The 22745-nt window shown below is 44.6% G+C and overlaps 1 protein-coding gene across 1 annotated transcript in view; it reads left to right on the plus strand.

Moving 5' to 3' along the window:
• PIEZO2 (piezo type mechanosensitive ion channel component 2) overlaps positions 1 to 22745 on the plus strand; it is a 1301103-nt gene that overhangs the window by 929991 nt on the left and 348367 nt on the right. Inside the window, exon 28 of the mRNA XM_029587157.1 lies at positions 3899 to 4058. Coding sequence (XP_029443017.1) covers positions 3899 to 4058 — 160 coding nt within the window. The remainder of the gene's footprint in view (positions 1 to 3898; positions 4059 to 22745) is intronic.

Below are 22745 nucleotides of genomic sequence, written 5' to 3' on the forward strand. Positions count from 1 at the left end.
TAAATACTTAAACAATAGTTTTGTCTGAATTGTTTTTATATTTTGATATTTGAAAACTGCTTTTTAGATAGCATTAAGAAAGCTCAGGCTTGTTTTAGACTCAGTCCGTAATGAAAATAATGCAGGGGCCAAAATTCAAAGGCATTTATCTGGATAACTTTTGAATTATCCAAATAAATGCTGATGTTTGAATATCGTCATTATCCGGGTAAAATTTAGCTGGGTAAGTGGGTGGCTTTTCATGGATTTTCTGGGGAGGAGTTGAAATAACTGAATAGCTTATCTGACTAACTCTGATATTTGGAGTTAGCCGAATAAGTTATTCGGCTAATTCAAGACATGGCTGAGAGAAGGGTTAAAATTATTCGGAAACGTTTTCTCAGATAACTTTAATCTTAACCAGCTATATTCAAAAGAATATAGCTGGTTACTTGCCAAGCAGGAGAAAAAATATAATCAAATGGGCATGGCGGTATAATCCCCATACCTAAGTGTGCCAAATATTGGGCCAGCCGGTCTGATACACCATGCCCCTCAAGAATTTAAAGTTGGACAAGTAGAATGCAGAAGATTGCCTCACCTCCCCAGTTAAACCAAACACACCTCTGGCCCACTCCCCTTCCCTGTGGGACCCAACCCCTAACCCTCCCACTCCACCTGGCACCCTCAAGTGGCGCTGAGATCATGGTATACCATAGAGATGTGAATCGTGTCCTCGATCGTCTTAACGATCGATTTCGGCTGGGAGGGGGAGGGAATCGTATTGTTGCCGTTTGTGTGTGTAAAGTATCGTGATAATCGTTAAAATCGTGAGCCGGCACACTAAAACCCCCTAAAACCCACCCCCGACCCTTTAAATTAAATCCCCCCCCCCAATGCCTTAAATTACCTGGTGGTCCAGCGGCACACTAAAACCCCCTAAAACCCACCCCGACCCTTTAAATTAAATCCCCCCACCCCCAAATGCATTAAATTACCTGGGAGTCCTCCGTAGCGGCGGTCCGTGGCTAAATCGGGGGAAGGGGGAGAGCACGAAAACCAGCACACTAAATCGTGAGGTCTTCAGCCGGCGCCATTTTTCAAAATGGCCGCCGCAAAATGGCGGCGGCCATAGACGAAAACGATTCGAAGCAAGAGGTCGTTCCGGACCCCCGCTGGACTTTTGGCAAGTCTTGTGGGGGTCAGGAGGCCCCCCCAAGCTGGCCAAAAGTTCCTGGGGGTCCAGCGGGGGTCAAGGAGCGATTTATTGCCGCGAATCGTTTTCCGTACGGAAAATGGCGCCGGCAGGAGATCGACTGCAGGAGGTCATTCAGCGAGGTCCGGAACCCTCGTGAGAGGTCCGGAACCCTTGCGAGAGGTCCGGACCTCGCTGAACGACCTCCTGCAGTCGATCTCCTGCCGGCACCATTTTCCGTACGGAAAACGATTCGCGGCAAGAAATCGCTCCTTGACCCCCGCTGGACCCCCAGGAACTTTTGGCCAGCTTGGGGGGGCCTCCTGACCCCCACAAGACTTGCCAAAAGTCCAGCGGGGGTCCGGAACGACCTCTTGCTTCGAATCGTTTTCGTCTATGGCCGCCGCCATTTTGCGGCGGCCATTTTGAAAAATGGCGCCGGCTGAAGACCTCACGATTTAGTGTGCCGGTTTTCGTGCTCTCCCCCTTCCCCCGATTTAGCCACGGACCGCCGCTACGGAGGACTCCCAGGTAATTTAATGCATTTGGGGGGGGTTCGGGAGGGTGGGGGGATTTAATTTAAAGGGTCAGGGTGGGTTTTAGGGGGTTTTAGTGTGCCGGTTTTCCTGCCCTCCCCCTTCCCCCGATTTATGATTTTTTGACGATAAATCGGGGGAATTGGTATTGTATCGTGGCCCTAACGATTTTTGACGATTTAAAATATATCGGACGATATTTTAAATCGTCAAAAAATGATTCACATCCCTAGTATACCATGATCCCAGTGGCTTCCAGCTTTGCTCTGACAGAGTAGTGGTAATGTTTAGTCTTGTATGTTGGGGATTCTAGCCCTTCATTTCTCCATAATGCTGCAATTCTATTCTGTACTTTCAAACATCGTGCTGCATTTGGATTGGCTTTTTTTAAAATTCTGTGTGCAGGAGTGGCCCTTTGTAAATCTGAATGATTAGATATATTGAGGTCCATATTCAAAGGCTTTGTCTGAGTAACTTATCCAGTTACCTGGCAAAAGCCTATATTTCAATATTCACCCCTTCTAACTGGTTAGGTTCACTCTGGACAGGTTGGTACTTGTTCAAAACATACAAGAATAACAAAAAGGTGGTGTTGAGAGCAGTGTGAGGGAAAGGCTTAAGTCCTGCTGGTGAGCAATGATATTCTGCACTATCTGGATAAAGTTAGTCGATAAAGTGTGGTCGAAAAATTGCTCTCCGGGTCAGGCTGAATATTCAGTGTAAAGACCTTCTAACGGGCCAACCAGAGTTATCTGGGTTACTTTGACTGGCCAGAGTTTAATTGTGCACTGGAAATCAATCCAAGACTGCCTCTTTTTGCCCAGCTAAACATTGTATTGTAATTTTCAAAGTGTCACGCATGCGCACATGGACGCACCGATTTTATAACACGTTTATGCACGCATGTTATAAAATCGGCTATCCACGCATACATGCGCGCACAATTTTATATTGACTCACACATGTATGTGCAAATGCCGCCTCGAGCGCGTAAGTGTAAGTGGGGGGATTTTAGTAGATGCGCATGGTAACGCATTAGGCCTATTTCCCAGTCCGCCCCAGTAAAAGAGAGAACTTCCTAAAACCCCTACCTAACTAGTCTCTCTTTTACCCTACTAACCCCAACCCTTAAAATCCTGCTAACTACCCTTTATTTTTTTTATTTTCCTACTTATACGCAGCCCATAGCAGAAGCAAGGTACGCGGTTGTGGAATCCCGGCACAAGCTAGTGTGGCGTAACCGACTGCATGGTGCAGTCCCAGTCCATACATGCCTTGCCCAGACCATGCCGATCTCCTGCACTTTTTCACCAAACCTTTTTTATCCTCGTACTGGGAGATACCCGCCTGGCTGCGGGCCTTTTAAAATCCGCATGGCCCGCCCACGTATGAGTCACATGCGTATTCTTGTGTAAACCTTTGAAAATCTACCTCTGTGTGGGCTATGATTTGCTTGCAAAAAATTTAGCCAGTCAGCTGGAGGGGTGGGGAAGGAATTTGAAACAGCAAGGTTTGTCTAGCTAACTTCTGAAGTTAGCCAGACATAGGCTTTGAATATCGACCTCTAAGTAGCCACTATGAGGGTAATTTTAATAACCAATTCTGTACACAAAACCCAATTTGTATGTGTATAAATTGGTGTAATAAAATTGGCCAGGATTCAGTGTGTGTTAAAATATACGTGTAACCAGATTTCAAATGTACTTAAACATGCCCTGAGAAGAGGAATTATGGAAGGCGAAGTTGAGACTTACGTGCATACGTTTTCATTTAAAATAAAATGTATGCGCATAAGTTACCCCTTATAAGAGCAGGTGTAATTTATGAAAGATAATTTGCACATAGTAGGCCAATTGTTCAAGCATTTTCAAAGCAAACTTATGTAGATAAGTTTGCTTGGAATATGTTGATTAAAGTCTATGAATACAAGTTACCGTAAATGCAAACTTTAACCTTATATGCACAGTTATAAAATTACCCTCCAGTTAAATAATTCTGCTGGTTAATAACACATACACCAGGTTTTGTTCATGAAATTCATTATTTTTATGTACTCTATTGAGTAGGATTTTATAATATCAAAAATCTATATATTTGGATAATGAAGAATTGCATCATGCATTACTGTTATTTGTCATAGCAAAAACAACTACTATTTATTCTATCCTTAAATGTTTGTCTTGATAAGCTGAAAACACTGTCAACTGTAAGCTGCCAAGTGGGGAAGCTGGTATCATATGGGACAGTATATGCTTCGCTTTCCTATTGCTGCAAAGAAGAGTCTTCATGAGCTACTACTTCCTCCATGTTGTTGCGGACATTAAAGCTTCCCAGATCCTAGCATCAAGGTGTGTAATTCACTTTAAAGATAACAGACTGACTGGGTAAAAACAACTGTTACAAACAGAGGAATGCAAAGTCTTCTGATGTCATCAAAATGCTGTATGAACCTAAGCATCCTTTTAATAAGTATTTATGACTTAGTGGACCCAACTATAATTTTGAATAATTTTAGAACATAGGTAACCATGATGTTCCTAACATGCTCTGCCTCCCTTTTCTTTGGACTAGAGAACACCAACACAGGCATAATGGAATTATAAAGGCCACAATTTTATTTATAGAAAGCATAATCCCAATAAAATTAACTCTTGTGCGTACCCAAGCCATAAAATGTCATATTCAATAGCCCACTATTGAACCAGGTAAGCCATCTCTGCTATCTGCCACCATGCTTGGCATTAGGTTGCCAGATGGCTCCAGAGTTTTAGGACAGGTTGATCCAATCCTGATTTGACTCCACTGCATATTCTGATTTCCCTGTTGAATTCCCTGAGATAAAAGCTAACTATTTTCACCACCCAGTCTTCTGGATGGCATTGACAGGCAACTCAGACTCTGCTGCACTAGTGATACCTCCAGTGCTAAATAAGTGAATCCAAAATATGTTCTTATCGATACTGATAGCCACTACATATATGCCTGTTTATAATTGTACTTATGTATTTTCATTTCATTTACAGCCCAGGACATTTTTTTCCATTTTGTCTGTGAACTTCTAATTTTAGTTTAGCTACACCCATCTGTCATAATCCTTATAGGCTTCAAGGATGGTAACTGTAGCAGAGGATGGCCTCATATTGTGTCTGTCCTCCTGCCTCACAATATTGACTAAATGCAGAAAAACCTTGGTCCAATTAATTATATTATGGGATACTTCTTATGCTTTGCCTGCTATCTCATCATTTTCCTCTGTGTACTCTTCTTTCATCTTCCCTCCAGCAATCTAAATTTCTCACAGGACAAGCAGGATGGTAGTCTTCACATATGGGTGACATCATCAGGATGGAGCCCAATCACGGAAAACTTCTGTCAAAGTTTCCAGAACTTTGACTGGCCCCTACTGGGCATGCCCAGCATGGCACCAACCCTGCAGCCAGCAGGGGCCCCCCTTCAGTCTTCTTTTTTCCGCGCAGCAGTAGCCTCGCGGTAAAGAAGCTCTGAACAGATTCCTGACAGAAATTTTCCTCACGGAATTACTAAAAGTTAATTTGCCCCACAGGGGTCCCTCCTCTACCTTTTTTCACACCGCAGTACTCCGGTAAGTTTTTACCTGTTTTCCGTCAATTACCGTCGAGTTTGGCCCTCGCGGCCTATTGGCCATCGACCGTACCGCGGCTCAATTTTTTTCCATGGCCATGGCATCGGGGTTCCGTCGGTGCCCGGACTGTACCCGCACAATGTCTATCACAGACCCCCATAAAGTCTGTGTAATGTGTCTAGGATGTGAGCACGGTGTCTTGACCTGCACCAAATGTGCCCTAATGACACCAAAAGGTCGCAAGGCCAGAATGGAGAAGATGGAACTTCTCTTCTGTGCCCAAACCCTGACTACGTCCATTGCATAGACGTCGTAACTGGCACCGTTAACTTCACGCCAACATTGACCACCGGCCGGTGACCGTCCAGCATCGACGACTTCTCGGCCATCGACACACTCTACTCCCCCTCAGGACCGAGGGGATCGCAGAGACAAACATTGCCATTGACACCGTAAGTCTCGTACCATTGAGGGAGCGAAATCATCAACCTCGCCATCGTCCGAGCCACTGTCGAATAGACCCCATCCAGAAAAGGTACCAACCGTTTCTGCGACCGGGTCACTGAGCAACCCTCACCTGACAGGGGATTGGGAGCCGCGACTCTGCCTTTAATGGTGGTCTCTCCGGCTATGCCTCTGCCTCCCTCTTCTGTTCCGGAGCCGGGGCTGTTTGTTCCAGGTCTCCGAGAAGAACTGGACCAGATGGTTCAGGAGGCCATCGACAAGGCGATGCAACAACTCCAGGTTCCCTCGGCACCGACATCGGTACTGATAGCGGAACCGATCATCAACCTGATTCTGGCAGCGCTGGCACCGCTGCTGTCCAGGATAGAAGCACTCATGGCCACTTTTCCACCGATGGATCCCGGGTTTCCGATGGCTCCAGTGCCCTCCCCACTTACAGTGTCATCGGGAGGAGAAACACGTTCCGCATCCCTCCTTTGGGAGTTCTGCCTCAGCCATCGATGCCGATATGTCCCTCACCACCGATCCAACCATCGGTGCCGATACATCTGTCAGTGCCACCGAGCCATCCATCGATGCCCTCGATGCTTGTGCCGGTGCCTTCGATGCCGTCATCGGTGCCTCTGTTAATTCCTCCGATTCCTTTGGAGCCCAGACCGGGACCTTCAGGTATCCCACCACCCTGTCCCCCTCTAGTTCCTAGAGGGACAAATGCTGATCCTTATGATACTTGGGCTGATGATTCCTCGACAGACACCAATGATTTACCTTCACCACCTTCACCCACTGAAAGTAGGAAGCGTTCTCCTCCAGTGGACATCTCCTTTATAAACTTTGTGAAGGAAATGTCTGAATTGGTTCCCTTCCAATTACAGACTGAACAAGATGATAGGCACCAGATGATGGAGTTGCTCCAATTCCTGGATGCTCCCAAGGTAATAACCTCTATTCCCATCCATCAGATCCTTCTGGATCTCCTGAAGAAGAACTGGGAACATCCTGGCTCCATTGCTCCAGTCTACAGGAAAGCTGACACTACCTATTTGGTGCAGTCAGCTCCAGGTTTTCAGAAATCACAACAGGATCACCACTCTGTTGTAATAGAGTCTGCACAGAAGAGAGCGAAGAGGTCAAAGCCTCACTCTTCTGTTCCCCCTGGCAAGGAACAGAAGTTCCTAGATACCATTGGTCGCTGAGTCTTCCAGGGATCAATGCTCATCTCCCGAATTGCCGCCTATCAGCTCTATATGACCCAATATAACAGGGTCATTTTCAAGCAAATACAAGACATCTCAGACTCCCTGCCTCAGCAATTTCAAGCTACAAACCCTAGTCAACAAGGGTTTTGAGGCAGTCAAGCATGAGATCAGAACATCTTATGACATCTTTGATACCTCTACTAGAGTATCTGCAGCTGCTATTTTGGCAAGAAGGTGGGCCTAGCTCAAGTCTTCTGACCTTCGCCCTGAAGTACAAGACAGGTTATCTGACTTGCCTTGTGTCGGAGATAATCTTTTGGTGAACAGATTCAACGGACGGTGGCAGAACTAAAGGAACATCATGAGACCCTGAGACAGCTCTCTCTGATGCCATCCAACTATTTTTCTAAACAACCCGTCAGGAAGGACTCTAATAAGTCCTTCTTCCGCCCAAAGAAGTCCTATCCACCACCAACCAGATCCCGTGCCATGAAACCTTTTCAAGAAGCACAGTCTCATCAAACACGTAAACAAAAACCACAAGCAGCTCCTCAACCAGGGCCTGCTTCAGGTTTTTGACTTCCACCCAGAGAGCAGAAGCCAGATTCCACTGCCACACATACCAGTGGGAGGTCGATTGTGCCACTTCAACAACATATGGCACTCAATCACCTCAGACCAATGGGTATTGGCAATAATTGCTCAGGGTTACCATCTGAACTTTCTCTCCGTGCCTCTGGACTCCCCACCTCTGCCGATGTGGAGAACATCCGATCACTGCATTCTTCTGTATCAAGAGATCTCCCTTCTTCTCCAGTCCAATGCAATGGAACCCGTACCATCCTCTCAGCACGGCCTAGGATTCTATTCTCGGTACTTCCTAATCCCCAAAAAATCGGGAGGCATTCATCCTATTCTGGACCCTCGGGCCCTAAAAGAGAAATTCAAGATGGTCACCTTGGGCTCGCTTCTTCCTCTTTTACAAAGAGGAGACTGGCTCTGCTCTCTGGACTCCAGGACGTATACACTCATATTGCGATAACTCCAGCTCATCGCAAATACCTGAGATTTCTAGTAGGCCCCAAGCACTATCAATACCGAGTGCTCCCATTCGGCCTAGCATCTGCGCCATGAGTCTTCACAAAATGCCTCGTAGTCGTTGCAGCCTTCCTCAGGACTCAAGGTGTTCACGTCTACCCCTATCTGGATGACTGGTTAGTCAAGGCTCCCACTCAGCAAGCTGCTCTGTCGTCCCTCAATCTAACCTTACAAACCTTAATTTCATTAGGATTTCTCATCAATTACGACAAATCCTATTTAGTCCCATCTCAAACCTTGTCGTTCATTGGGGTAGACTTGGACACCTTACAGGCAAAGGCTTTCCTACCTCGACAGTGAGCACAAACTCTCATGTCTCTTGCTCACCAGCTGCAGTCTCAACACTCTGCGACCACACGCCACTTTCTCATCCTTCTGGGACACATGATATCCTCAGTCCACATCACACCAATGGCCCGCTTGGCCATGAGAGTCATGCAGTGGACTTTAAGGTCTCAATGGACCCAAAGCACTCAGCCTCTGTCGGCCTTTATCCATGTCACTGACTCACTCCATCTGTCTCTCGCCTGGTGGAACAATCAGAACAATCTCCTCCAGGGTTTGCCCTTCCAGACTCCAAGCCCTCAAGTCATGCTCACCACCGACACTTACACTTCCAACCTCGGATGGGGAGCCCACGTGACCAATCTGCAGACACAAGGCTCTTGGTCTCCAGAGGAAGCCAAACGCCAAATAAATATCCTGGAGCTTCGAGCAATCAGATATGCGCTCAGGGTATTTCAGGATCTCCTCTCAAATCAAGTCATCCTGATTCAGATGGACAACCAGGTGGCCAGGGCTCCTTCCTTCTGTGTCAGGAAGCTGCACAGATTTGGGCGGAAGCTCTCTCCCATTTGATGTACCTCAGGGCCACCTACTTGCCAGGAGTGGACAATGTGCTGGCAGACAAGCTGAGTCGCATCTTTCAACTGCCAGACTGGTCTCTCAACCCCTCAGTAGCGAACTCCATCTTTCAACAATGGGGATATCCTCGAATAGACCTCTTTGCGTTTCCTCAAAACCGCAAAGTGGAGAACTACGGCTCTCTCATTCGCAGCAAACACTCTCACCCCAGAGACGCATTCTCCCTCTCATGGACAACCGGTCTGGTCTATGCGTTCCCTCCACTTCCTCTTCTCTCGAAGACTCTTGTGAAGTTACGTCAAGACAAGGGAACCATGATCCTGATAGCACCTCACTGGCCACGCCAATTGTGGTTTCCAGTACTTCAGGATCTCTCCATCCGCAGGCACATTCCCTTGGGAAAGGACCCACTTCTGATCACTCAAAATGACGGGTGCCTACGCCATCCCAATCTTCATGCCTTGTCCCTGACGGCATGGATGTTGAAAGGGTAATCCTTCAGTCACTTAACCTTTCTGAACCAGTTTCCCGGAAGCCTTCCACAAGAAAATCTTACTCTTATAAATGGAAAAGGTTTATGTCATGGTGCTCTCCTCAGTCCCTTGACCCCTTTTCCTGTCCAATCCTGAAGTTTCTGGACTATCTCTGGCATCTGTCAGAGTCAGGTCTTAAGGCACCTTCCATCAGGATGCATGTCAGTGTGGAAGCCGCCTTCCATAAAGGTGTCGGGGATGTCCCTATATCAGTACAACCCCTTGTAACACATTTTTTGAAGGGCTTGCTCCACATCAAGCCTCCACTACGTCCTCCGGCCCCTTTTTGGGACCTTAATCTGATTTTGGGTTGGCTCATGAAACCACCATTTGAGCCTCTTCACTCTTGTGAACTTCAATATCTCACATGGAAAGTGATTTTCCTTTTGGCTATCACTTCAGCTTGCAGAGTTAGTGAATTACAGGCCCTAGTTACCTATTCGCCTTACACTAAACGTCTGCACTCACCCTAAATTCTTACCTAAGGTAGTTTCGGATTTTCATCTCAATCAATCCACATATTACCTACCTTTTTTCCCAGGCCCCATTCCAATCCAGGAGAGCAGGCTCTGCACACCCTTGACTGTAAATGGGCTCTAGCATTTTACCTAGACAGTACGGCTGCCCACAGGGAAAGCACTCAATTATTTGTCTCTTTCCACCCTAACATGCAGACTCTCTCCTCCTGGTTGGCGGACTGCATATTCTTCTGCTATCAGCAAGCGGGCATTCCATTTCAAGACCGTGTTAAAGCACACTCTGTGAGGGCCATGGCGACTTCAGTAGCACACCTACGATCGGTGCCGCTTCCTGACATTTGCAGGGCTGCCACCTGGAGCTCTCTTCACACCTTTGCAGCCCACTATTGCTTGGACAAAGCCGGAAGACAAGATTCCATCTTTGGCCAGTCTGTCCTTCGTAATCTCTTTACAACGTGACGTACCAACACCCTTCCACCTGCCCGGTGGGGTTCAGGATGCCCTCTACCAAATTCCACCCTAGTTGTTGTGCCTGTTGCACGCCTTTGGGTACATTTGGTGCATGTCCGGACATCCTCAGCTCGGTACTCACCCATATGTGAGGACTACCATCCTGCTTGTCCTGTGAGAAAGCAAATGTTGCTTACCTGTAACAGGTGTTCTTACAGGACAGCAGGATGTTAGTCCTCATGAAACCCACCCGCCGCCCCGCGGTGTTGGGTTCGTAACGTTTTATTATTTTATTTTTCGGCACTGCCTGTAGCTTTTAAACAAGACTGAAGGGGAACCCCTGCTGGCTGCAGGGTTGGTGCCATGCTGGGCATCCTTATGATGTCACTCATATGTGAGGACTAACATCCTGCTGTCCTGTGAGAACACCTGTTACAGGTAAGCAACATTTGCTATATCAATGTACTTTCCTTTCTATATTTTCTTCCTAAGAAACTTTGGCACCCTCTCCTATAACTGAGTAAAGTTAGTCAAAGCCAGTGGCACTCATTCTGCTTGCTCCTCTGACTGCATAAGTTTGCTTGTGAAGAATGAGCTGTCAGAATTAGATGGGCCAGAGGAATCACTTGAACTAGTGACCAATTTCATCATTTTGCCATTTGCTCTTCCTTTTGTAGTTTTGTCCCGCCTCTTAAAGCAGAGCTTTCTAATGCTGCAATGTATGCCCCTGGGGTGCTTAGGCCCTAGAACATCTGCCATACATTCAACACTTCATGGGCTACATACTCTGTCCTGGGTATGGTCCCTCACCAAGTGCTCCTGATTTTACCTTAGCATATCCAACACTTCTACCTCCCTTCCCTCTGACTGCACTGTGTGGTCAAAACTATTGTCATCATTATACGAGGATAACTGACCCAGGAGCTTCCCACCATGAATCCAGATTAGAGCTGTGGGCCATGGCACCCAACTGGCATAGTGATGGTAGATCCACATAAGAGATCTTCTTGCCTGTATCCTGCAGATGGAAGACATTCCATCCAAGTATATTCCCATCTGCCAGCAGCCATTGTCCCCTTGGGCCCTAAACACTGCTACCACTGTTGCAATCTCTCCCTACTAAAACTGTGGCTGAATTAGGTTTGAGAAGGGGCCTCTCTTCTGCCTGTCCTGCACAACTCCTAATGTTCCTTCCACAAGTGCTGGATTGACATAGCCTAGAGGGATTCCCAGAAGACAAGGATAAAACTGACTCATCTTCCTTCAACTCTAGCTCCCTATGCAGATAATCCATCAACTCTTTAATGTGAGCCAAACCATCCTCCCTCTGACCCCTCCCTTTTCTGTACTCATTTTGTCCCTGCATAGAGTCAGCCAGGTTGCCATGAACTCACTATTCCTCCCGCCCATCAGACACTGCTCTCTGATGCAATGTAAGGATTCCCCACACTCTTCTGGGTAAGCACATTCTACTGTGTTTCACCACTGCTTTCCCATTCTTAGTCCTGATGTCAGCCTTTAGAAAAGGAGCTGAGTGTGCATGCACCAAGCATGCAATCATTATATCAATTGGGCATTGAGGATAGTGAAGAGCAACACCATGATCCACCATCTTCTGCTGATCGATAAAGAGGAAGAGTTGAGCTATGAATACTGTGCAAGGAGGATGTGAAGATGGAGACTAAGGTAGTCACCCATTCTTAAATTCCTCCTTCCAAGGCCCACTTCCTACCCATACTCCCTTACAGCATCTCTAGACCCTGGCAAAAAGTTTTCCACCAAGAGCTCAAGAAGAGAAGCCCTCTGGGGAAGATCAAGTGGGAAGCTGGAAGCACACTGCGATTTTAGGCTTGGTGTCCATGCACCCTTGCTAGATGTCTTTCATTTCTATAGCAAAAACTGATATTGGGTGGTAAAATCTCAGGTTTATATTAAAACTTTATTTAAGCTTTCATTATGTTGTAATTCTAGTAGGTCACTCATAGTAACTTAGATCATGATGGCAGATAAAGGCCATACTGCTCATCGTCTGCCCATCCACACTGTTGCGTCCGTCGCTGCTCGACACCCTCACTCCGCCCTCTTTACCTCTGTGGCAACTCCCTCCAGGTCTGATGGACGGTTAGCTGCCGCGACGTCTTCTTGCCGTCTTCCTCCGGCATCCCTGGACTGGCACGATGCTGCAGATCCGCCATGTTCCTGATGACGTAGGGTGTGCGCTCCAATTGATGTACCAGCAAGGGCGCGAACCTTGGGGGCGTCCCCTGAGATGACATCATCCGCTTCCAATATAAAAGGTCTCAGTATTCGCTAACGAATCGAGTGAGCAACGGGGGATTGCTTCGGGTTTACTCCCAAGCTACTCTGTCTCCTTGGACTTACCAGGGGTACCCGCTCCTCGGGGGCCTCACTCTTTTTTCGTTATTTCAGATTGCAGATAGGAACTGGTACTCGCTCCTCGAGGGCCCATGTTCCTGAACACTCTGAAGATTCTCTATTGCCTGGAAGCTATCGCAGATACAGACATTGTGAGTTACCATCGCTCTCTCAGAGCTTTCCCTGGAACCAGGTACTCGCTCCTTGAGGGCCTAATCCTTTCCAGCTACTGAGCTTCCTAAAGACCTTATGTGAGTTTTGTCATCCAGTTCTGGCTATGAACACAGCATACCCTGTCTACTCACTATCTATAGTTTCTCTACAGCTCAGGAACCCTGGGATTGCTGTTTCAATACCTGAGAGACTTCAGCCCTGGCGGGCATATCAGCTCACTACTGCCACCTCTGGTGGTTCTACTATCCTGTCTAATAAAAAATTATCTGTGTCTGTCTCCGTACCCAAGCCTAGCCGGTGGTCCCTCTCAGGATATCCTCCTGGGGGTGCAGTCATCTGCCATCGGCCCAAGGATCCAACTATCTACATTCCTCTACAGCTGAGTGCCCTCTCCACGCACTCCGCTGGTAACAGATTGCTACTCCTTCTCCATCAGGAGTCTTCAGCAACAGATTCATAACAGATTGCTACTCCGCAGTCTAAACCCTAACAGATTGTTTACTACTCCCTCCACAGGAGCTGAGCATATCAGATTGCTAACTCCTCCTTCCACAGGAGCAGATTCATTACAGATTGCTAACTCCTCCCCTCTTGAGGAGTAGATCATAACAGTTTGCTAACTCCTCCCTTCCACAGGAGACAAAGCATAACAGATTGTTAACTCCTCCCTTCCTCAGGAGCCGATTCATAACAGATTGCTAACTCCTCCCTTCCTCCGGTGCCGATTCATAACACACATCATCTGCGCAGCTTTATAGTCCCTTCGTATTCCTCAGATATAAGTGATTGTCCCATATTTTCTTGCATTCTGTTAAGGTCCCCCACTTCACCATCTTCACAGGAAGGCTGTTTCATTTGTCCACCACCCTTTCTATGAAGAAGTATTTCTTTATATTACTCCTGAGTCTGCATTCTTTCATCCTCATCTGAAAGAGGCCTATCTCCTGTAAATTTATTTCTTAGAGGTATTTAAAATTCTCTATCATATCTCCCTTTGTCTCCTTTCATCCAAGGTAAACATGTTTAGATCTTTAAGTATGTCCTCATGTACTTTATGATGAAGGTGATTGGTTATTTTATTATCTGTCATCTGGATTAACTCTATTTGGTTATCCTTTTGAAGGTGTGATCTCCAGAATTATACACTGTACTTCAAATGAGGTCTCCATTTTTCTGCTGGCTATTTCTCTGCTATCATCCTTCCGGCTTTTGCTATTGCCTTGTTTATCTGTTTGGCTACCTTAAGATTATTAGATATGATCATCCCCAGATCCCATTTGTTTTCTGCACAAAAGAAATTCATCCCTACCTTATTTATTTATTTATTTATTTATTTATTTATATAATTTATATACCGGAGGTTCCTGTATAATATACATATCACCCCGGTTTACAAGGAACAGTAACTATTGCTACATTTAGCGGTTTACATAGAACAGAATTAGGAAAAAAGTTTTTACATTGAACAAATGAAGTAAGCAAGTTTTTCCATTGAACAAACGAAGTGAACAAGTTTTAACATATAACAAAAACTAATCAAAGTAAGCAAATAGTGTATAATATTAGACCGTTAATAAACATGCAGTTAAATAAATCAATAAATAACATGGCATGTGGGAGTGAAAATAAATAAATCAATAAATAACATGGCATGTGGGAGTGAAAATACTTTTCTTCCTGTTCATTGGCTCTAGGGGAAAGCTTGTTTGAACAACCAAGTCTTAAGTTTCTTTTTAAATGTAGTGTGGCATGGTTCTAGACACAGGTCTGGAGGGAGAGAGTTCCAAAGTGAAGGGCCCGCTGTGGATAGTGCACGTTTTCTCAGAGCGGATTTCGCCGGTTGTGTGATTAGTCTGTTCTGATAAGCGCTTCTGGTTGGTTTCACGGATGAGTGTAGTTGAATTTGAAATGTTAAGTTGAGAGGTGTGATGTTGTGTAAGGCCTTATGTATCATCATTAAAGACTTGAACTGGATCCTGTATTTAATCGGAAGCCAGTGGAGGTGGTGGAGGATTGGGGTGATATGATCTCTTTTTTTGGCATTTGAGAGAATTCTTGCAGAGGCGTTCAGGACCATCTGAAGTGGTTTGGTGGTGCATGCTGGTAGGCCTAGGAGGAGAGAGTTACAGTAATCCAGCTTTGGGAGTATGATGGCTTGTAAAACCATGCGGAAGTCTCTGTAAAGGAGGAGTGGTTTGAGTTTCTTTATTGTTTGAAGTTTAAAGAAACATTCTTTTGTTGTGTTGTTGACGAATTTGTTGAGACTGAGTCTGCTGTCTATGATGACTCCCAGGTCTCTAACTTGTTGCGTGGTGGAGAGCCCTGCGGTGTCCGGATGTTGGTTAGTGTTAGAATGTGAGGAGGGGGTATAGTTTTCCGGTGCTATAATGAGGATTTCGGTTTTGTTTTTGTTTAGAACCAAGTTGAGGCTGGTGAGTAGATTGTTGATAGCTGACAGACATTTATTCCAGAATGATATGGCTTTGTGTAGGGAATCTTCTATAGGGATGAGGATTTGAATATCATCCGCGTATAGGTAATGCCTTAGTTTAAGGTTAGTGAGTAGTTGACAGAGCGGGAGCAGATAAATATTGAAAAGAGTCGGAGAGAGGGATGATCCTTGCGGTACCCCCCTCTTGGATTCGATGGTGTGGGACTCTTTGTTATTTATCTTGACCTTGTATGATCTGTTCTCCAAAAATGATTTGAACCAGTTAAGAGCTGCTCCTGTAATGCCGATGTCTATTAGGCGTTGCAGGAGGTACGTGTGGTTTACGGTATCAAATGCTGATGAGAGATCCAGGAGAGCGAGGAGGCAAGGTTGGCCCTTTTCTAGGTTGAAGATGATAGTGTCTGATAATGATGTTAATAGCGATTCGGTATTCATAGACTTACGAAAGCCAAATTGGTTTGAGGTGAGGATATTGTTTTCGTCAAGAAATTCTGTAAGTTGTTTGTTGACAACTTTCTCCATAACTTTGGCAATCATAGGGAGGTTTGCTATGGGTCTAAAGTTAGCTGGGTCTGAGGTGGGCAAGTTGGGTTTTTTGAGAAGCGGTTTGAGCATGGCTAACTTAAGTTGGTTCGGGACATGTCCTTGGGTGAGAGAGCAGTTAATGATATCTGCTAAAGGTTTGGCTATGGTGTTGGTGATCAGACTTATACCACACCCTTGGGATTTGCAGCCCAAATATATAACCCTGCATTTTTTCACATTAGCTTTTAGCTGCCATATTCTAGACCATTCCTCAAGCCTCACTACATCCCTCCTCTTGTTTTCCATACCTTCTATAGTATCATCTGCAAAAAGGCAAACATTTCCTGTTAGCTCTTCTGCAATATCTCTAATAAAAATCCTGATGAGAATTGGACTGAGGACAGATTCTTGCAGCACACCATTGTAAACCCACCCCTCCCCTTTTCCTTGGAGTGAACTCCATTTATTACTACCCTTTAGTGCTTCTAACCCAGGCACTTTAGGCCCAATACCTCGGGAGCTAAGTTTGTTTATGAATTGCCTATGTGGAACTATGTCAAAGGCCTTGCTGAAATCCAAGTACATATTATATCTAGTACTCTCCCCATCCTAATTCTCTGGCCTCCCAGTCACAGAAATTGATCAGATTCATCTGACAAGACCTGCCTGTGGTGAAATGATGATGCCTTGAATCAAATAATCTCTTGGATTCCAGGAACTGCACCATCCTCTGTTTATGCAGTGATTCCATTCATTTACTCACCTGTAGTTCTCAGACTGCTTTTTACTTCTACAAGTTTGAAAGGTTTAGCTTTTTGGGGATGTTTCAATGCAGCTTCAGATTTCTTCACAACTTGACTGCACATGAAGCAGGCAATACTCGTGAGCGAATGCATATCCTGTAATGTCTTGTTTTTGTTTTTTTTAATCTGTACCTACTGTGTTATAGAGATGTGAATCGTGTGCCAGATCGTCTTAACGATCAGATTCGGCTGGGGGGGGGGGGGTGGAAATCTGATCGTTAAGATATGTGAATTGGAATCTTCCGATTCCAATTCATATCGCTAATTTCTTTTTTAGGGAGGCCCGCGCCGCTAAAAAAAAACAAAACACCTGACCCTTTAAATCGACCCCCCTCTCCCGACCCCCCCCCAAAACCTTTTAAAATTACCTGGTGGTCCAGGGGGGCCTTGGGGGGCCTCGGGGAGAGATCCAGGGGGGCCTTGGGCAGAGATTTCCCGTTCCCAGGCATCAGCTGTTCTAAAAAAAAACAATGGCGCCGATGCCCCTTTGCCCTTACCATGTGACAGGGTATCCGTGCCATTGGCCGGCCCCTGTCACATGGTAGGAGCTCTGGATGGCCGGTGCCATCTTTAAAGATGGCGCCGGCTGTCTTTACTCATCAGCCCCCTATTATACTATACTCTATAATAGGGGCTGATGAGTAATGATGGCCGGCACCATCTTTAAAGATGGTGCCGGCCATCCAGTGCTCCTGCCATGTGACAGGGGCTGGCCAATGGCACGGATACCCTGTCACATGGTAAGGGCAAAGGGGCATCAGCGCCATTTTTTTTTTTTAGAACAGGTGATGCCTGGGAACGGGAAATCTCTCCCCGAGGCCCCACTGGATCTATCCTCTCCCCGAGGCCCCCCTGGATCTCTCCCCAAGGCCCCCCTGGACCACCAGGTAAATTTTAAAAGGTTTTGGGGGGGTCGGGAGGGTGGGGTCGATTTAAAGGGTCGGGTTGGTTTTTTTTTTAGTGGCGCGGGCCTCCCTAAAAAAAAAGGGTCGGAAGGGTGGGGGAGGCTAAGGGGGGTCGATTTAAAGGGTCGGGTGGGTTTTTTATTTTATCGGGCCATCGGCGCCATTTTAATTAGTGGCAGCCAAAATGGCGCCGATGGCCCGAGAGCGTGAGATCGCGCCGGGACCCCCCCCCCCCCACTGGACCACCAGGTAATTTAACATTTTGGGGGGGTTCGGGAGGGTGGGGGAGGGTAAGGAATTGGTTTTAAAGGGTCGGGGTGGGTTTAGGGGTTGTTTTAGTATGCCGGTTTTCCCGCCCTCCCCCAAATAATTCCCGTGCCCTATTTAACGATACAATACAAATGCCCCTGACGATAAATCGGGGGCATTTGTATAGTATCGTGCACTCTAACGATTTAGGACGATTTTAAAATTATCTGAAGATAATTTTAATCGTTCAAAAACGATTCACATCCCTAGTAGGTTGTGTGATATACTATTGGTGCACTTTGGATCAGTTGAGTAGTTTAAAAGGGAGAGGAATAATGGAGATGACACCAGCATTAGATCCCAGCCACACGATACGAGAAGTCCCAACAGTGAAGTAAAAAGATAAGTCCCGACGGTGAAGAAAAAGGACAGAGACTCCCCTGATGAAGACAAATGGACTGTATCGAAACATGATCATGTCGGGAGACAATTGACACAAAGTTAAGTTGATCAGGCACTATAAGCATAGTATTAACTTTGATTGTTGGGAATACAAAGGTGGTGTGTAAAAAACCTGTGGCTGAGAGTGTTAAAAGATTAAAAGAGAGTTTTAAGAGACTAAAAAAGAGGATAACTAAGGTGGCATGTAATAATACATAAAAGCTGTGAGTGTTAAAAGAGAACATAAGAGGATAATTATAACAATCATTTAGACGCAGTAAGCATTGAAGATGTAAGCAGTGGCATGTAAAAAACTGTGATCAATTGTTATCCAGATGCTGTAAGTGTTGAAGATGTTAGCACTCATTACATTTGAATGATTAAAAACTTGAACAGAATTGATTTTTTTAGCTGATTTTAAGCATATATACACGATTTGTTTTTCACGATTTTTTCACAAAAAACATTTTCAAAAAAATATTCTAAGGTACGATGGAGGTGGGTTTATGATTACAAATGGTAAGATTCTGTGTACAAGGCCGTGGAGGCATGTTACAGATAATGTATGAAACCTTCCTCATCCTACTTCGTCTAAGACGAGTGCCTATTAGAGACAGTAATGGATTTAAGAAGATATCTTTAAGAAGATCGATTTAAGAAGATTTGTAATAAAGTGCGAGTGATATTGAGAAAATAGGAATCCTAAGGCGGGTTCCTACCTCTATAGGAAAATTGTTTTTGTTTATCGTTCATTTATTTCTTACAAATATTTGCTACATGTTTGTAGCAAACTTAATTAAGTTGTTTTTTGACAGATATTTTTGATCTCATAAAGCGGGGATTTTTGCGTATACCTATATAAAATCAGGCATGCCCCTGCGTGCGGGTAGCAGATTTTATAACATGTGCGCGTCGACACGCGCATGATATAAAATTGCCACATCCATGTGTGCGCGCCGGAAACTGTGCGCACATGGACACCTGCATGTGGGTTTTAAAAATTTGCTTTAAAATATATCATAATACATCTGTATTGCTCAATGGTGCAAGTGCTTAGACAACTGTGTTACCAAAATGTTAAAAGTATTGGGTAACATGCTTTGCAAGCAGTTTATAAAGTTTTAATAAATGAAAAAGATGAAATAAAGAGTATAGAATAGCTTCCCTATGAGGAGAAGCTAAAGAGGTTTGGTCTTGCTAGCATGGAGAAGACATAGCTTAAGAGAGATATGATAAAAGTTTATAAAATGATGTGTGGAGTGGGACAGTTAAATGTGAACTGGTTGTTTATTCTTTCAAAAAATACAAAGACTAGGGGATATTTCATGAAGTTACTAACTAGCACATTTAATGGTAATTTTATTGTAATATACCAGTTTAACAGATTGGAGAAAATGTTTTCACTCAAATCACAATTAAGCTCTGGAATTAATTGCTGGAGAATATGGTAAGAGCAGTAGAATCAATTTTTACAAAAACATTTTCAATTCTAGAAACAATAATCATAACATTTTTTATGGTAATTATACCTCACTTGCATACATTTAATAATAAAGTATTACAAAGACAATTTATAATGTTTAAACATATAAAATATATTTAAAAGAACATATGGGCCAGATTTCAAAAGCTCTACGTGCGTAAATCGCCTTACGCACGCCGGGCCTATTTTATAAAGGCCTGGCAATGCACGTAAAGCCCTGGGATGCATCTAAGCCCCGGAGCTTGCAAAAAGGGGTGGTCCAGGGCGGGGAGTGGGCAGGGCGGTGCGGGGGCCATAGGCCGCTATACTGGAGGATCGCGTGCCGGCAGGTTGTCGGCATGTGCAACCTGCGCCTGCCTCAAGGCAGGCACTGAAGATTTGATACAAATTTTGGGGGGAGTTAGAGTAGGGCTGGGGGGGGGAAGGTTAGGGGAAGGGGTGGGAAGGTTAGGTATGGGGGAGGGAATGGGGGAAACCCACGGGCGTCGGCGTGCGCAAGGTGCACTAGTGTGCACCCCCTTGCGCCGCTGACCCCTGATTTTATAACTTGCACACGCCTGCACATGCAAGTTATAAAATTGGGCGTAGATGTGTGCACGCCGGGTAGCACACACACATGTACGCCCGAGTGCAGGTCTTAAAATCTACCCCTATGCATCTTCACTTTATCTTCCAATGTGTGAAAGACATATCCCTATACAAAGCCAAACATGTAGCCAATATTTGTAAGAAATAAATGAACAATAAACAAACAATTTTCCTATAGAGGTAGGAACCCACCTTAGGATTCCTATTTTCTCAATATCACTCACACTTCATTACAAATCTTCTTAAATCGATCTTCTTAAAGATATCTTCTTAAATCCATTACTGTCTCTAATAGGCACTCATCTTAGACCTTGTCTACTCCACTTGCTGTATTCCTATCAGTTTTCCAGGGTGGAAACTGGTAGAGAAGATCTTTAGGAGAGGGAATGTCTAAAAGGATTTGACTAGCAAACCAAAGGGTGCCAGCTAGAGTGTCTATTCACAGGGTGGAAGTAATCCCTGTTGAGGAAACATTATGGAGTATGTTATGAATTATGGGAGCGACTTTGTATTTAATATGACAGATTATGAGAAGCCAATACAATTCTTTCAGAATAGGGGTGATATGGCCTTCAACAGGTATGCCTGTGAGGAGGCAGACAGATGAATTTTCAATAATTTGTAGCAGTCCAGTAATAAAAATATGAAAAATTGTACAAATAATTATTAATATATATAGTATAGCAGTTAATAAATAATAAAAAATATCCAATATAGATAAAATATGTAAATAAAAGTTAATAAGATTTAGATACAGTTTAGCTCCTTTGTCTCCTCTCCACATATGTACATTTATGTATAAGGCACCTTAGATCATTGTTTTCATGTACCCCTGATGCAGGCAATTTAACCAAATCATGGCCATGTTACATTTTTAATTTTCTTATTGTTTTCCTAGATATGTGTTTGTATGTTTTTATGCAATTGTGATCAACAATGAATTTAATTCTTAATATATATACTGTTGGGTACCAACAATTTAAATATCTTTTAAATTTGTGTTTACTTTTATTTATATATTTTATCTATATTATAATGTTAAATTATTTATTATTAGTTATTAACCATTATTAATGTTTATTAATATATTTATTATTTGTACTATTTTTTTTACATCTATAAGCAGGCTGAATTAGCCATGTTCTATGGGTAATGTCATCCGGTGGTAACAAACAGACGCATCTCTCCTAGCTAGTAGAGTTTTGAGCTCTACTGAGCATGTGCAAGAATATGGTAAAGGCAGTTAGGATAGCTGAGTTTAAAAAAGATTTGTACAACTTTCTGAAGGAAAAGTCCAGAAACAGTGGTAAACTTGAGGAACGCCTCCGGGTATAAGCAGCATGGGATCTACCTACTATTTGGAGTCCTGCCAGGTACTTGTGACCTGGATTGGCCACGGTTGGAGATAGGATACTGGGCTTTGATGGTCCTCTGGGTCTGACTCAGTATGTCAGTTCTTATGTTCTTGAAAGACCAATTACCTAATCCAACACAAAACCCCTGCCATGTCATATCACCAAGTTTTCTAATAATCCACACTACCAGCACAACTCGTGGCTGTTGTCCATAACATTCAGCCATCCCATGCTCACTGACGTTAGCTTTGTTGCCATAGCCACTCCATGCAGGTTACCACAGCCTGCTTGAAAGCTTTGGGGTAGATTTTGAAACATATGCACACATGTTCATGTGCGCACAGTTTCTGACATGCGCACATGAACGAGCCAGATTTTACAATCCATGTGCGCATATGCAGATGGCACGCACAAGGGGGGGTGACTTTTTGCAAATTACACGTGGCGATGAAATTGAGCCTTCCCCCTTTCCCTCACAGTCTGCTCCAATTAACAAGCGGACTGGGAGGGAACTTCCCTACTCCCATACCTAAACTCCCTCCCTCTTTCCATCTCCTCCCCACCTTCTAAACCCTTCCTATCTATCCTATTTTTTTTTTGTTTTGCAACTTATTTCACTGCCAAAGCTAAAGTAAGTTGTGAGCGCCAGCTGGCTGCTGGCGAGCGAATAATCAGGACATCATTCAATGGTGCTGTCCCGGCACTCCCCCCCACCCCTTCAGAGAGATCCAGCACTTGAGCGCATACCGGGGTTTACACACATGGCCGGGCCTGTTTTAAAATGTGCGCAATTTGCACAAGGCCCGGTCACACGCATAAACCCCCGGTTTTATGCGCGTAGGCCTTTTAAAATCCGGCCGTTTGTATTGTGGTAAATAAAACTAACCAAAAAAAAGTCACATACAGAAAGTGATATGGATGTTTACATTTTTAATTAGTCCTGTCATCAAAATGCATGGATTATGTAACAAGTTCTTTTTTTAAACAAAATTTTA

Source organism: Rhinatrema bivittatum, chromosome 2, assembly GCF_901001135.1.
Source record: "Rhinatrema bivittatum chromosome 2, aRhiBiv1.1, whole genome shotgun sequence".
NCBI lineage: Eukaryota > Metazoa > Chordata > Amphibia > Gymnophiona > Rhinatrematidae > Rhinatrema > Rhinatrema bivittatum.